The sequence below is a fragment of the Podarcis liolepis genome, assembly GCF_965112155.1.
Source record: "Podarcis liolepis genome assembly, chromosome: 15".
In the NCBI taxonomy this organism is placed as follows: Eukaryota; Metazoa; Chordata; class Lepidosauria; order Squamata; family Lacertidae; genus Podarcis; species Podarcis liolepis.
Genome location: NC_139566.1, coordinates 32,125,544 through 32,139,904, shown reverse-complemented (window position 1 = coordinate 32,139,904; position 14,361 = coordinate 32,125,544). Strand labels below are relative to the sequence as shown.

The 14,361-nt window shown below is 46.3% G+C and overlaps 1 protein-coding gene across 1 annotated transcript in view; it reads left to right on the top strand.

Annotated features, from left to right (window-relative positions):
* The window catches only part of HIRA (histone cell cycle regulator), a 61,522-nt gene that overhangs the window by 26,476 nt on the left and 20,685 nt on the right, over positions 1-14,361 (top strand). The window contains exons 9-14 of the mRNA XM_083478993.1: positions 799-912; positions 3,225-3,295; positions 6,855-6,960; positions 8,545-8,763; positions 10,669-10,754; positions 11,934-12,128. Of these exons, the coding sequence (XP_083335119.1) occupies positions 799-912; positions 3,225-3,295; positions 6,855-6,960; positions 8,545-8,763; positions 10,669-10,754; positions 11,934-12,128 (791 nt within the window). The remainder of the gene's footprint in view (positions 1-798; positions 913-3,224; positions 3,296-6,854; positions 6,961-8,544; positions 8,764-10,668; positions 10,755-11,933; positions 12,129-14,361) is intronic.

Genomic DNA, 14,361 nt, shown 5'->3' with positions numbered 1-14,361 from the left:
TTAAAAAACTAAGCAACGTACTGCATCAAAAACAAACAATGTTATTAAACTAATAATAAAACATAAAAACATATAGAAATAAGTAAAAACAGGAATGCAGGACATTCAAACAAATGAAGATACGGCTTGATCTTACCAGTCAGGCAAAAAGCTACACCTTTACAAGATACCTGAAGCAGGTGAGAAGCTGCTACCTTGTGCGTATGGCGGGGGAAGGTTGTCCTATAGTGCAGGAGCAATAGCAGAACATGGCCATTTTCAGGTCAGTGCCCTGTTATTTCTTTAAGGTGTGGCACCACCCCTAGATTTCCCCCAAATGGTCTAAATTACTCCCTCCCCTGATCGTAGACAGAAGTGAAGCAGAACCGAAGAGACAATTGTTCTTATTTTAGGTAATTATTAAGCCAGGTCTTGCATGGGGTGGCGGGGTGTGTGTGTGTGAGGATAACAGAGTAGGCTTCAGGAACAAAAAGTGACAAATGTGCTTATTTTAGCTATTTATTAAGGTCTTGAAAGAGAGCAGGAGGGTAGTCAAGGAGGCTACAGGAGCCAAAGGAGCTTTTTTCCTTTTCCTTTTTCTTGCAATAATTGTATTTCATTGCAGCCATCCCAGAAATACACAGAATAGGCTTGTTTGGAGAGATTTATATAATTCTTTGCTTGGGTCAGGCCTGACATACAAGTTTTAGCGAGGACCAAAAATACCTGCTTGGTCCCCCTTTGCACCTTAGCTCGGCTTCTTAAAGCAAATTAATTTTTAAGAGGACCCTCTGGTTGTTTCCCCCTTCCCTTCCCTAGAAATTCAATCCAAAAATCTTCAAAAAGAAGCAGAAGAATGGGAGCTCAACCAAATCTAGCCACCCTTATTGCTGCTGTGCTGTCGGCAGCAAAGACCGGTCTCTTTCTGTCTGGGTAAGTAAGTCTTCTCTTCTAGCTGACGTGGCCCAGCTCAGGCTGAGGTAGACGGGTGTATCTTGAACAGTGGGCCCCACTCTGGTTCTGCCTTTTAGGACAGATGTATGAACTTAATCAAATTGTGCATAGGAACAGCTGGTTGTAAGCCGGCTGTGCAGAGTGCTGATTGGCTAGTCTTTGCAACCATCATGAAGCCACCTTTCTCCCGCCTTCCTGTCAGGCTGCAGAGAGTGCTGACTGGCTGGCCCTTGTGGAAATCACAATACTGCCATCAACCACCCTGTAGTGGCTGTTTAAAGAAAGCTTAAATGATACTGAATTAGCTGGTTGGTAAGCTCTTGGTAAGAGGTATAAATTATGGTTACCAGATGTTTTTCAGTGAATCTGGGTTCACTTTTTTTCTTTTCTCTTTTAAGCTGAGTAGCAACAGGGAGTCAGTAGTGGGGATGGTGAGGCAAAAGACCCTGGGCCCAAGCACACATGCTTATTGTATAAAGGTGCAAAGCCCTTCTTTTGCACCCTGTGAAACATAAAGGCGCAGTTTCTAAAAAACCGGGCAATGGTACGCCCATGACTCCTGAGCCTCTCCCATCTCCTGCCCTCTTCCCCCTTTGTTTTGACAGATAGGGGAGACTCAGGAGTCATACATGGGCAGCCATTGCCCAGGAGGGGCACAAGGCGCACGCTTTCTCTGCCAGACAAGGTGCAAAGCCAATCTTTCACAGTCTGCGAAACATAAATGTGCAGTATTTTAAAATAATGGGCAACAGCTGCCCACCTGTGACTCCCGAGCCTCCCACGATCAGTCAAAATAAAGGGGGAAGGCGGCAGGAGATCTGTACCGCCGGACGTCCCCGGTTCCCCTTCGGCAGTGGCAGCAGTAAGCAGCCAGGAGCCAGCTGGGTAGCACTGTTGGCTCTGGCTGGTTTCAGGAGCTGCTCGCAGCTGTAGCATCCGCCATTTTTCCTCTCCGGAAGTCCCCATATGAAGTGTTGCGCACAAGACACATCATATGGGGAGTTCCGGAGAGGGAAAATGGTGGGCGCCGCGAGCAGCTCCTGAAGCCAGCCAGAGCCAACTGCGCTACCAGGCTAGCTCTGGGCTGCTGAGGCTGCTGTTGCCATGTTTCCTGGGGACAGATTTGCAAATCCAGGGACTGTCCCCGGGAGCCCTAGTCTAAATAATTTTTTTATTGGCTGAATATGCTAAGTTCCTGAAAGAGAACATGGGTGGTGGCAGGGAACGAATTTCTGTTAGTGGTAGAAGGGGATGTAGTTCCGTTATAGCGCTTCCGCCTTGCAAGCAGAAGATTGCAGGTTCGATCCCCAGCATTGCCAGACAGGGCTGGGAGAGACCCCTGCTTGGAAACCCTGTAGAGCAATTGCCGGTCAGTGTGGACAATACTGAGGTAGACTGGCCAGTGGTCAGACTCAGCATCAGGGCCGTCTTAAGCATATCCGGCGCCGTGGTGCAAAGATTCCTCCGGCGCTCCACCCCCCATTTCCCAGAGTTGTCAACCTTTTCCCAAGCCTCTGCGTGGATCACTCTCCTCCCGCCGGGGCTTGGGAAGGAAGCTGCACGCACGCCAGCCATATAGTTGACGGGGCGCAGGCGTACAGGAGGGAAAGGGGAGGCCGCCGGCAAAGCCGCGCAGCTCCCCTACTTGCTGAGGCGCCCCTTAGAGCCTGGTGCCCTGGCGCAACGTGCCAGTAAACCCAATGGGAAAAATGGTTCTGCTCAGTATAGGGCAGCTTCTTATGTTCCTGTATATTTAGCAGTAAAAAAGCGAAGCTTAGGGGTCTGTCTCTGCTAGTGTGTGGTGCATTATAGCCCAGTTGCTGTTTTACTGGGAACGTCACTTTCCCTCCCTCTCTCCTTCTAGGTCAGGGCGGCCCAACACAGAACCCGTGGGCCGCAAACTGCCTTGTCACGCAGGGAGTGGGGGAAGCAAGGCCTCTAACTAGGCTTTGGGAAGAAGGAAGGATGACTTTAGGACCCTCTCAGAGCCCTCACGCCTCCTTCCCAACGCCCAGCACCTCGCTTACCCGCCTTTGGGAAGACAGCTTGAAGGCTGGGGGGGGGGGCGCGTGGTGTCAGCTGTTGTTGAGGGCCACCAAAAAAGGCCTTGAGGGCCTCATGTGGCCCATAGGTTGTGCGTTGGACCACCTTACTCTAGGTTTTCCATTGTTGGGTATTCAGCTTGCATGAATTAATATGTTTCATGATCTTCCACATGTTGATGGATCTTGGAGAATGGGATGTGAGACTTGTGTATGACAATAACCACCATGCAACTTTCTGTTGTTTAGCTGACGTGTCTGAAAAGGCCTTTGGTTGTCATACATGAGCTGTTTGACAAGTCAATCATGGACATCTCGTGGTAAGATATTATTCATTAACTACGTTTTAAATTCCCCCTTTCCTCTCAAGAGCAAGGTAGCGGCTACTGTTCTCATCACTTCCATTCTATCCTCGCAACAGCCCTGTGTGGTAGGTCAGGCTGAAGGAGAGTTGCCAAAGTTCAACCCATGAGCTTCATGACTTGAGTGGGGATTTGAACTTGCGTCTCTGTGGTGTTAGTCCAGTGATCTAACCACTGCACCACACTGGCTGTCAAAATATGGCTTTGATTGAGACAAAAGATATTTCCTTTGCTGTTCACTGGGAAATAGTGATCTCCCGTTGACAGCAAGCCCAGTCATTCTGCAGTTTCATTAAACTGCATCCTTGTGGTCAACCATCAGTTCCCATTTAATTCTGTAATGTTTGGCTTCCCGAGTTTTCAGCTATTTTTTTTAACAAAATAAAAACATTGTGGTTTACAACATATCCTTGATTTTGTCTTTTGCTTGTGGCTAAGGCACCATGGTAGGGACGCAGGTGGTGCTGTGGGTTAAACCACAGAGCCTAGAGCTTGCCAATCAGAAGGTCGGCGGTTCGAATCCCCACGACGGGTGAGCTCCCGTTGCTCGGTCCCTGCTCCTGCCAACCTAGCAGTTTGAAAGCACGTCAAAGTGCAAGTAGATAAATAGGTACCGCTCCGGCGGGAAGGTAAACGGCGTTTCCGTGCGCTGCTCTGGTTCGCCAGAAGCGGCTTAGTCATGCTGGCCACATGACCGGAAACTGTACGCCGGCTCCCTCGGCCAATAAAGTGAGATGAGCGCCGCAACCCCAGAGTCGGTCATGACTGGACCTAATGGTCAGGGGTCCCTTTACCTTTACTTTAAGGCACCATGGGGAGTGCCTTAGAAACAATAAGAAGTCCAATAGACTGCAGTGCAGTGCAAAAACAAATGGAATAAATTTCTGGGGCTCTGTTCAGGTTGGAAAGGCAGGTGCGGTGACTGGACTCCAAGACATAGTTGACAACGCTCAGTTAAACTATGGAGCTCCTTTCCCCAGGAGGCTATGTTTATGTTCTTATGCCACGTTGCAATGATACCTCCCTGCCACTTGAAGGCGCCGCAGTGCTACTTCAGTTTCAGTAAAAAGCCTGTCCCCTCTCTCCTTTTTCTGGTTGCTCCCTCTGCTGGTTTGAAATGATTAGGTGGTAAGAGAAGCAAAGCTGATGATCTGGGCCTTAATTGAGCTCAGCACGATAATAAAAGGTGTGCCTAAGCAGGAAGTGGGTGGTTAGAAAAAGTGCTTCCCTTCCCCTTTGTTTAAAAGATTTTTAGGCTGCAGATTTCAGCATTGCTTTCGGGGCGGAGTGTACAACCAGAGTAGTAATTCCCAGTGGCTTTTTTTTCTGGAAAAAAGGTGGAGGAACTCACCATGAAGTTAGTTAGTTCGTTAGTTAGTTCGTTAGTTAGTTAGTTAGTTTAGTTTAGTTTATAGCAGGCCCAGTCGCAGCGCCCCACCCCCCCAGGTAGTGGCTAAATGTAAGATGCGATTAATAAACTCAAGCAGACAATGATCTGGATTGGCCACAACTTTATTGATTACAGATATAGGTGGATTTTTGGCTCAGGCATTGGGTTGTATATCCATTCCAGAACAAAACAAAAAGAAAAAAGAGATTATTATTTAATTTTTAAAAATTGAGGGAACTTAGTTCCACCGAGTTCCTGCTAAAAACACACACACACACACCGGTAATACCAATAGTATAACGTAAGACCACAAATTTAGTCCCATTAAAAGGAGAGAACAACACTGTAAAGTGCCCAAGAAGGTTTCGGCAAAGTAAAATGAAACCATCCATAAAACTGATAACGGCAATCAAATGAAGTCTGGCGGAAGTCAGGGTAGGTTTCCATGCCTGGCTTGTTTAGTGAGCGCCCAAGTAAGTAAAGCACGTTAACATCTCCAAGGAAATCTGAGGGTTTGAATTTACATTTTATTCCTGTTTGCTTTTATTAAAAAGGAAAGGGGGGGGGAGGTTTGTTTTAAAGCAGGCTGTTTTCATTGTGAGCATCCTACTTTTTTGTATCCCACCCACCTTCCCAAGAAGCTCATTTTATTTATTTATAAGAAATATTTACTTGCTGCTGATTCATAAAGAAAATACTGAAACAGTTTCACGACAGCTGTACATAATACCATACAATAAAAACCATATGAGAAAGGTGAAATTGGATAACTGTTGTGGAAAGATGTGCTCTGAGTTGCTGGCATAAGCCTGACTGAATAGCAAAGTTTGCAGCAGGTATTTAAAAGCTGATGCAGAAAGCAGCTGCTGAGCTCCAGGGAAGGCTGGTACTGTCTGTAACACACCCAACACATTTTGCATTTGCACACCACAAGCTATCTTTCCAGAAGCTTATCTGTGGTTCTTTTCTGGCGAGTTTCCCTATAAGCTGCTGAAGAACCTCCAGAGTCTCTGGAATATGTTTCAAAAACCGTTGGCCTGAACCTTTTTGTATCCTGGCAAAAAAAGAAGACATAATATAGAAATTTGTTGTGGGAAGGAAGTATTTGAGATGGCTGTCTTTTCCTATTGATCTTATGAATTCTGTAATGACCATTATTTACTCATGTATGAAATACTACGGTATCGATCATAACAGCAGCATAGTCACTCGCCAGTTGTTCCCGCTTTCGCTTGAAATGGTGTTGTGAGTGTTTGGCTGATTTGTCGGTCCGTTAGCACGTTGTTATGGTATAAAGCAACATGGACGGCCAGCTTCCATTTTTGAATAGCTGCACAGGGAATGGTGACAGCACAACATAGGATCAGTAGGGCATGATTTGCCTGCTGCCCCATATACATAAAGCCATTCCTCTGACCACAGTTCCATGGCAATAGACTCCTTTCTTAAGGAGTGCAGCTTGTGCATGCTCTGAAGCTGAACTGTGTAAAACCAAGGCCACCTGAAAAGCACATGCAAAAAAAGGCCAGAACTTAGAGTTTCTCATCCTGCTCCCTGCTGCGGTATTTGAACACCCATTTATCTTCTGCAAGACTTTCTTCAGTAGTAGGGAAGTTAGGTCTGGGTATTCCTGTTGCCTCGATGGCATGAGAGCTTCTGCAGTGCCACTGTTTCCCGCTCCGCCAGGGTCATGTTAGAAGTTCCAGACCTGCCATGTGGAGTTTCACTCTGCTAGCGGTTAACTTTGGCTCATGCTGGCACGAGGAGGGGCTGCAAGGAGGACTTCTCCCACTGTGCTTGGGTCTCCCCATGTTAATCCTGGCATTGCAGGAAGGAGCAACTTCTACAGCAGCTCCCAGGATATGATGAGTACTTGGGCTCAGAAAGCATACTGCACGCTGCTTGGGTTTGCCAAGTTTCTCAGGAATATCATTCAGGATGCCTGATAATTTTGCGGGCTGGTTGATGTGAGAACTTGTGTGTGTGTGTGTGTGTGTGTGTGTGTGTGTGTTTCTGGGCTTGCCAGCAGGTTAACTACATCCCACCAAACCGCTGGTCTTCCAGTTACATGAGCTGTTCTCTCCAGTCTAAGGTACTAATCAAAATCCTCCATCTTTGTCTTCCCAGGACCTTAAATGGGCTTGGCATCTTGGTGTGCTCCATGGATGGATCAGTAGCATTTTTGGATTTTTCCCAAGATGAGCTTGGCGACCCTCTGAGCGAGGAAGAGAAGGTACCCTGCGCTATTTTATTTAAAAAAAAAATAATATTTATTACTTTTCCAACAATTTAAACACTACAAAAAAAGAACAATACAATACAATACACAAACACTACATAACACTAACACATTAAACTAACAAAACAAAACAAAAACAGTTTAAAACACATCAAACAATTTCAATATCTTATCTTTCATTCACTTATCTCAACGACCTCCTCGCACCTCCCTTTTTGTATTCCACTTCTATTAATTGTTTCAGCAATTCCTTTCCATCTTCCTCTGTTTTCTATCCTATAATTATCTTAACACATTCTTGCCTTATTTTTTCCCCTTTAATATTCTATTAATCTATTTATACTTAATTCCTTATAACATTTCTACTAAAGCCATATAACCCTGCGGTATTTTGGATGGGCTTGCTAATTAAGGCTGCAGCCCTAACTTCATTTACCTGGGAGTAATCCCGATTGGATTCTGAGTAGACATGGTTAGAACTGTGCTGATCAGTCGCATCTGGGAGAACCTTTTGTTGCCAGGGTGGGGGTCATGTTGCCAGTTCTAACACATCCTTTGGATCACAGCTGGGAAAATGTGGCAGGTGCACTATAAACAGGTTATGTGCATGTACAGTGGTGCCTCGCAAGACGAAAAGAATCCGTTCTGTGATTCTCTTCGTCTAGCGGTTTTTTCGTCTTGCGAAGCAAGCCCATTGACGGATTAGTGGATTAGCGCTATTAGCGTCTTTTAGCGGCTTATCGGCTTATCGGATCAGCTGATAAGCGGCTTAGCGGCTTAGAAAAAGGGGGGGAGGGGAAAAAACCAGCAGGAACTCGCAAGACATTGTCGTCTTGCAAAGCAAGCCCATAGGAAATTCGTTTTGCGAAGCAGCTCAAAAACGGAAAACCCTTTCGTCTAGCGAGTTTTCCGTCTTGCGAGGCATTCGTCTTGCGGGGCACCACTGTATTCCTGCACTCAACAGATGCCTGTTGTTTTTTTGTGTACATCCCTATGCTTTTCAAGTCTTCTTTGCTTTTTCTGCCATCATTGAAAGGGGGTGTCCATTAGCTCAGCGCAGCATTCCTCAACCTGGCCGCTGGCAGATGCTTTGGAATCACCCCCACCCAGTATGGCCACTGGGCAGGGGTAATGGATTTTGCTGTCCAAAATATCTGCAGGCACTAGGCTGGAGAAGGCTAGCTTAGTAGGGTTGTACATGCTTTGCATGCTCAGTCTACAGAATCATTGGTGTTTGAAATGTCCTCCATCGCTTCATTCAGAAATTCTCATTTATCTCTTGCTTTTCCTTAGTCTACTGTCTTTTCTGCTCTTCTGGTCCCTCCTGTCTGCATACTCTAAACCTCTTTCTCAGAGTCCGTCTCCTGCCTTTCTTTTTGCATAGCACCTGAATCATTTCTAAATAATGGTGAAAGCCGGCAGACAAATGCAGCCGGAAATAAATGAGTCAGTACAGCTGAAGGTTTCTGCATTATTTGGATATTCAGTCCGTTGCCCGAGTCCTTTGTCATTTTTGATCAAGATTCGTGCACGCAGTTTAAGCGGCTGCTTTTGTGTTCTGACCTTTGCGCCCCTTAGAGCAACATCCACCAGACCACTTATGGCAAGAGCTTGGCTATAATGACCGAGGCACACCTGTCTACTGCTATCATTGAGAATCCAGAGATGCTGAAGTACCAGCAAAGGCAGCAGCAGGTGGAAAAGAAGAACGAAGCAGCGAGAGACGCAGCTGGCTCAGCAGCAGCACCTAAAGTAGCAAGCATGGTGAATGGGGAGAGCTTGGAAGACATTAGGAAGGTAGGTGACTCTGACGGTGGTTCTTTTCCTTCATGTCACCTTTGCAAAAGGGGAGTTTGGCATCTGGCTCCTCCTTGACACAGCACAGAAGGGTTCTTGGTGTGGTTCCCATGTGTCATTTACACAGACCTCCAGCCACTCATGCTTAGTCCTGGGGAGGCTGTGACATGGACAACTGGAGCCTTGGTGAGGCATTGAGTGATTCAGTCATTTCTTAGATCCATTTCAATCTGGGTTTAGGCCGGGTTTTGGCTCAGAAACTGCTTTGGTGGCCCTGTGGTGTAGTGGTTAAGAGTGGTAGTCTCGTAATCTGGGGAACCGTGTTCGCTTCCCTGCTCCTCCACATGCAGCTGCTGGGTGACCTTGGGCCAGTCACACTTCTCTGAAGTCTCCCAGCCCCACTCACCTCACAGAGTGTTTGTTGTGGGGGAGGCAGGGAAAGGAGAATGTTAGCCGCTTTGAGACTCCTTAAAGGGAGTGAAAGGCGGGATATCAAATCCAAACTCTTCTTCTTCTTCTTCTTCTGTATGATGACCTCTGTCGGGACAGAGGCAGGGGAAATGTGTTCCTCTTCATTCTCCTTACCTCTCAGTGGCTTTTGATATCATTGACCGTGGTATCCTACTGGAGCTGCTGTCCGAGTTAAGGGTGTGTGGTTCCTCAGGGTTCAGTTTTATCCCTGACGTTCGAGGTTTTCAACCTTTTTGAATCCACCGCTCCCTTGACCAGCTACAGTGGTACCTCAGGTTAAGAACTTAATTCATTCCGGAGGCCCGTTCTTAACATGAAACGGTTCTTAACCTGAGGTACCACTTTAGCTAATGGGGCCTCCCGCCATTGTGCTGCCGCCGCCCAATTTCTGTTCTCATCCTGAAGCAAAGTTCTTAATCTGAGGTACTATTTCCGGGTTAGTGGAGTCTGTAACCTGAAGCATCTGTAACCCGAGGTACCACTGTACATTCTTTCTGCGTCACCACTGTGGGGCTCAGGAGTCCAGTAATGTCACCCCTTGCCTACAGAGCTGGCAGCCTCTCACCCTTTTTTGAACACCCTGGTGGAGTGTTCTCTCAGTCTCCTCTCCCCTCTGGGCAGCCCCTGCCATCCTCTGGTCTCTGAGCTGCCCCCCCCCCCGCCCCGCCCCAAAGAGAGGTGCCTCCTCACACTGCCCCACAGGCGTCTGGTACTTGTCTGTCCATTCCCAACAGCAAGAGCTGGTGGGCTTGCTAGCTGGGCTCCCTCGCCTGCTTGCTTGCTTACTCCAAGGCTGCCTCGGTTCCTAGCAACCAGCACCCCCTGGCCAGCCCCAGAGACACCATTCGCCTACAGAGTTTGCAGCCAAGGCTGCTGCAACAAACAGCTGTGCAAGCCTTTGAGACGCAGAGACACAAGAGGGCATCAGAGAGAGGGAATGAAGGAAAGAGGGACAGAGGCCAGTGTTGCCCACAGCACCCCTGACCATCATTCAAGGGATCCCAGGGTGCCACAGCATGCGGGTTGAAAACCACCTATGATATTTAACATCTACATGAAACTGCGGAGTGGGCTTATCCAGAGTTTTGGACTTGGGCTCTCGGAGATTCAGCAGGCGTAATCAGTGCTAACTTACAGACAGCTCCTCAAGCCTTTTTTCATCACAATAGGCCTATTTACCTGCTCAAATTTTCTTATGATGAGCCGGCTATCATTATTATTTTGTATTCTCTTTATGGTACCTTACATTTTATTATAACTGTTTTATTGTAAAGGTCCTATGCGGCCTTGTTGTTTTATATGAGTGGGAGCGGTAGGAGTATTTTAACAAACTGAATAAACAAAATGTCCAGTTTATAGACTTTTGATGCTTTGCAATAGGCCTTTATAGCAATTACAAGCAAAAGTTCCAACAGCCATCTTTCCCCCCAACAGAATCTTTTAAAGAAACAAGTTGAGACTCGGACAGCAGATGGACGGAGAAGAATCACACCTCTCTGTATAGCTCAGCTGGATACTGGGTATGTATGTCTGTATGTGTGTGTATATATATTCCTCTCACTCTATAGGCCGAGGGAGCCGGCGTTTGTCTGCAGTTAGCTTCCGAGTCATGTGACCAGCATGACTAAGCCGCTTCTGGCGAACCGGAGCAGTGCACAGAAACGCTGGAGCGGAAACGCCGTTTACCTTCCCGCCGGAGTGGTACATATTTATCTACTTGCACTTTGATGTGCTTTCAAACTGCTAGGTGGGCAGGAGCAGGGACCGATCAACGGGAGCTCACCCCGTCGCAGGGATTCTAACCGCCAACCTTCTGATCGGCAAGCCCTAGGCTCAGTGGTTTAGACCACAGCGCCACCCGTATCTATCTCTCTCTCTATATCTATCTATCTATCTATCTATCTATCTATGAAATATAAAATGACAGGTTTTATATTTTCTTCCGTTGAGATTTTCTTAAATCATTTGTATACTTAAATCATTTGTATACTTAAAATGATTTTCTTAAATCATTTGTATACTTAAAAAGAAACCCTCATGTCTTCCTGTTGTGAAAATACTTCTATATTACTCTGCAACTTGTCTTTTGATGTATGTACTTTTTCTAAGTTATTGATGCTTCTTAAAGATTCAGGGTGAGAGTCAGCTAATGACTTATGTAAGCAGAAGCCCTGTGCAAGTTCTTCAGATAACCTAGACCTAAGCAGTTTAGGTTCTTTCAGGGTCTGCAGGTTGGTTGCTGTTGCTCACACCCTGGTAACTCCCAAACCCATTGACTACTGCGGTGTACTGTACCTGGGGCTACCCTTGGGAAGACTTCCCAGGAATTTCAAGTTCCCTGCATGAACTGGTAGCCTCCGACTGTTTCTGACACCACAAGGGTGGGGGGCAGTTGCTACAATGCTGAAAATGGCAATGCCAAATCGAACGCAGCCATTTCTGATTGTGTGACTCAGATATGCTGAGAATCCCAGAAGGAGGTTGATGTACTCACCTCTGACTCTGCATGCTGCATAAATCTTTGTGATGATCGAACGTGTCTCTTAGTGCTACTTTAGATACAATCTCTTCCTCCTTTTTATTATATAATTCAATGCATACATTTGTGTTTAAAATGTATACACCTTCGATTATGTGGCACGTATATAATCCAGCTAATCTCTTGACTGTTGTCTGTTTGTTTCCCCCCCGAAAAACAGAGATTTTTCTACAGCTTTTTTCAATAGTATTCCTATATCTGGATCCTTAGCAGGCTCAATGATGTCAGCTTCTCAATCCAATCAGCTGATGTCATTAGATTACAATGCAACCAATATCCTCTGCACGTCTAAACCTGCCTTAGAGCCGGTGGCAGTGAGTGTTAAACCAACCGAAGACGCAGGCAACAAAGATGGGTCAGTACTGGGCAACGGAGATCTCGTCTTCTAACTTTTTGTGACTTGGGGGCTCTGTCCATGTACTGCATGTCGGTCGCTCTGCGACTCTTGTTAGCTATGATTTTGTGTTTCTGAATGAGCCCATCACGGCAATAACTTTCATATTGCCTCTCACTGATCCTCAGTGATCTGAAAATGTGTTTGAACAAAAAACATTCTGTGTAGTTCTAACAACGCAACAGAACGGGGGGGAAAATCTCTCTTGGGACTATGTTAAATGGTTACAGGGAAATAGTCAGACACCACTTAACCACTGCCGTATTTTTCGCTCTATAAGATGCACCCGACCATAAGACGCACCTAGTTCTAGAGGAGGAGAACAAGAAAAAAATGTTCTCTCTGCTCAGCGCCTCTCCAGCAAAGTGGGAGGAGAAACGGAAGGGGCTCTGTTTCTCCTCCCGCTTTGCTGAAGGGGCGCTGCGCAGAGAGGGAAAGCTGCGCAGTGGCTCTCCAGCGAAGCGAAGCCAGGAGAGCAAGAGAGATCGATCCCTTTTGCTCTCCTGGCTTCAGCAAAAGCAACGCGAAGCCTCCTGAGCACAGTGGGGAGCGCTCCCGCTCTGCTCAGGAGGCTTCGGGAGGCTGTCCCTGAAGCCAGGAGAGCAAGAGGGATCAGGGCACACCAATCCCTCTTGCTCTCCTGGCTTCAGCGAAAGCTTGCGCAGCCTGCATTCGCTCCATAAGACGCACACACATTTCCCCTTACTTTTTAGGAGGGGAAAAGTGCATCTTATAGAGCAAAAAATACTGTAATCATAAACTGAGGCTGTGTACGAACAATGCATTTAAAACACACAACAGCAACACTCCCAAGAATTCTGGGAACAGTAGTTTGTTAAGGGTAACTCTGAAAGGTAAACTACAATCCCCAGGATTCTATTGGATAAGCCATGTGCTTTGAATGTATGGTGTATGTGTGTGCAGTCTTAACTTTGTGGGATTCTCAAAAGCACACACAGACCCATTAAGGGTTGCACACCTGCTTGCATCACTTGCCAACTTGATAACATTTTAAGTTTGTCACAAAAATAGTCTAGGAACATAGAAAGTTGCCTTATATGGAGTCAGACCATTGGTCTATGTGGCAGTATCCCACACTCTAACACAATATCGGTTGGTATTACTTATCAGTTGTTTAAATACATAAGCTGGAGTCAGATACAGTAAACGCTTTCCAGTGCAGTCGGGAATTCATGGTGATATAATCACCAGCCACTTTGTCAGAAGTGAGAAGTGTAGAAAACACCAGCCGGATTTCCTACAACTGCTAGTATGCAAAGTGCTAGATGCAGAGGTGTCAAAAGTACCTTCATCACAAGCCTGGCAATTCTAGAACTATACCTGATGCTCTGTTGGAAGTTGATAGTCTTTACTTTCCCTTTGTTATTTTAACTCACGTGCAACTACTCATCCCGCATACGCATTTTATAGTTTCCTTTTTCATCTTTTAATTTTTGCCCGTTGTTATAATTGTTCTCCCTGTTTTATATACAGGGGTACCTTGGTTCTAGAATGGCTTAGTTGTCAAACAAATCTGCTCCTGAATGCCGCAAACCCAGAAGTAAGTGTTCCGGTTTGCCAACGTTTTTTGGAAGCTGAACATCCAACGTGGCTTCCTCTTGAGTGCAGGAAGCTCCTGCAGCCAATTGGAAGCCACACCTTGGTTTTTGAATGGTTTCGGGAGTCAAGCGGACTTCCAGAACGGGTTAAGTTTGAGGACCAAGGTACCACTGTAATTTCATAAAATGAAATTTAAAAATAACCTTCCCAAAGAAAAAGAAAAAATTTCCTTCCAGTAGCACCTTAAAGACCAACTAAGTTAGTTCTTGGTATGAGCTTTCGTGTGCATGCACACTTCTTCAGATACCTGAAGAATCTGAAGAAGTGTGCATGCACACGAAAGCTCATACCAAGAACTAACTTAGTTGGTCTTTAAGGTGCTACTGGAAGGAATTTTTTTATTTTGACTATGGCAGACCAACACGGCTACCTATCTGCAACTTCCCAAAGAAGTACCTGGAAGACATGGACAAGGCAAGTCACTGGCTTCCAGTGGCTTCATTCCAGTTCTCTTCACTCAGCTGGAGGCCCTTCCAATTACCCAGAGGGGCAGAAGGGGACACTTTACCCAAGATGTACCATGTTAGGATGAAAAACAGCTTCCATCCTGGGGACTGATGTGAAACAATGGGGA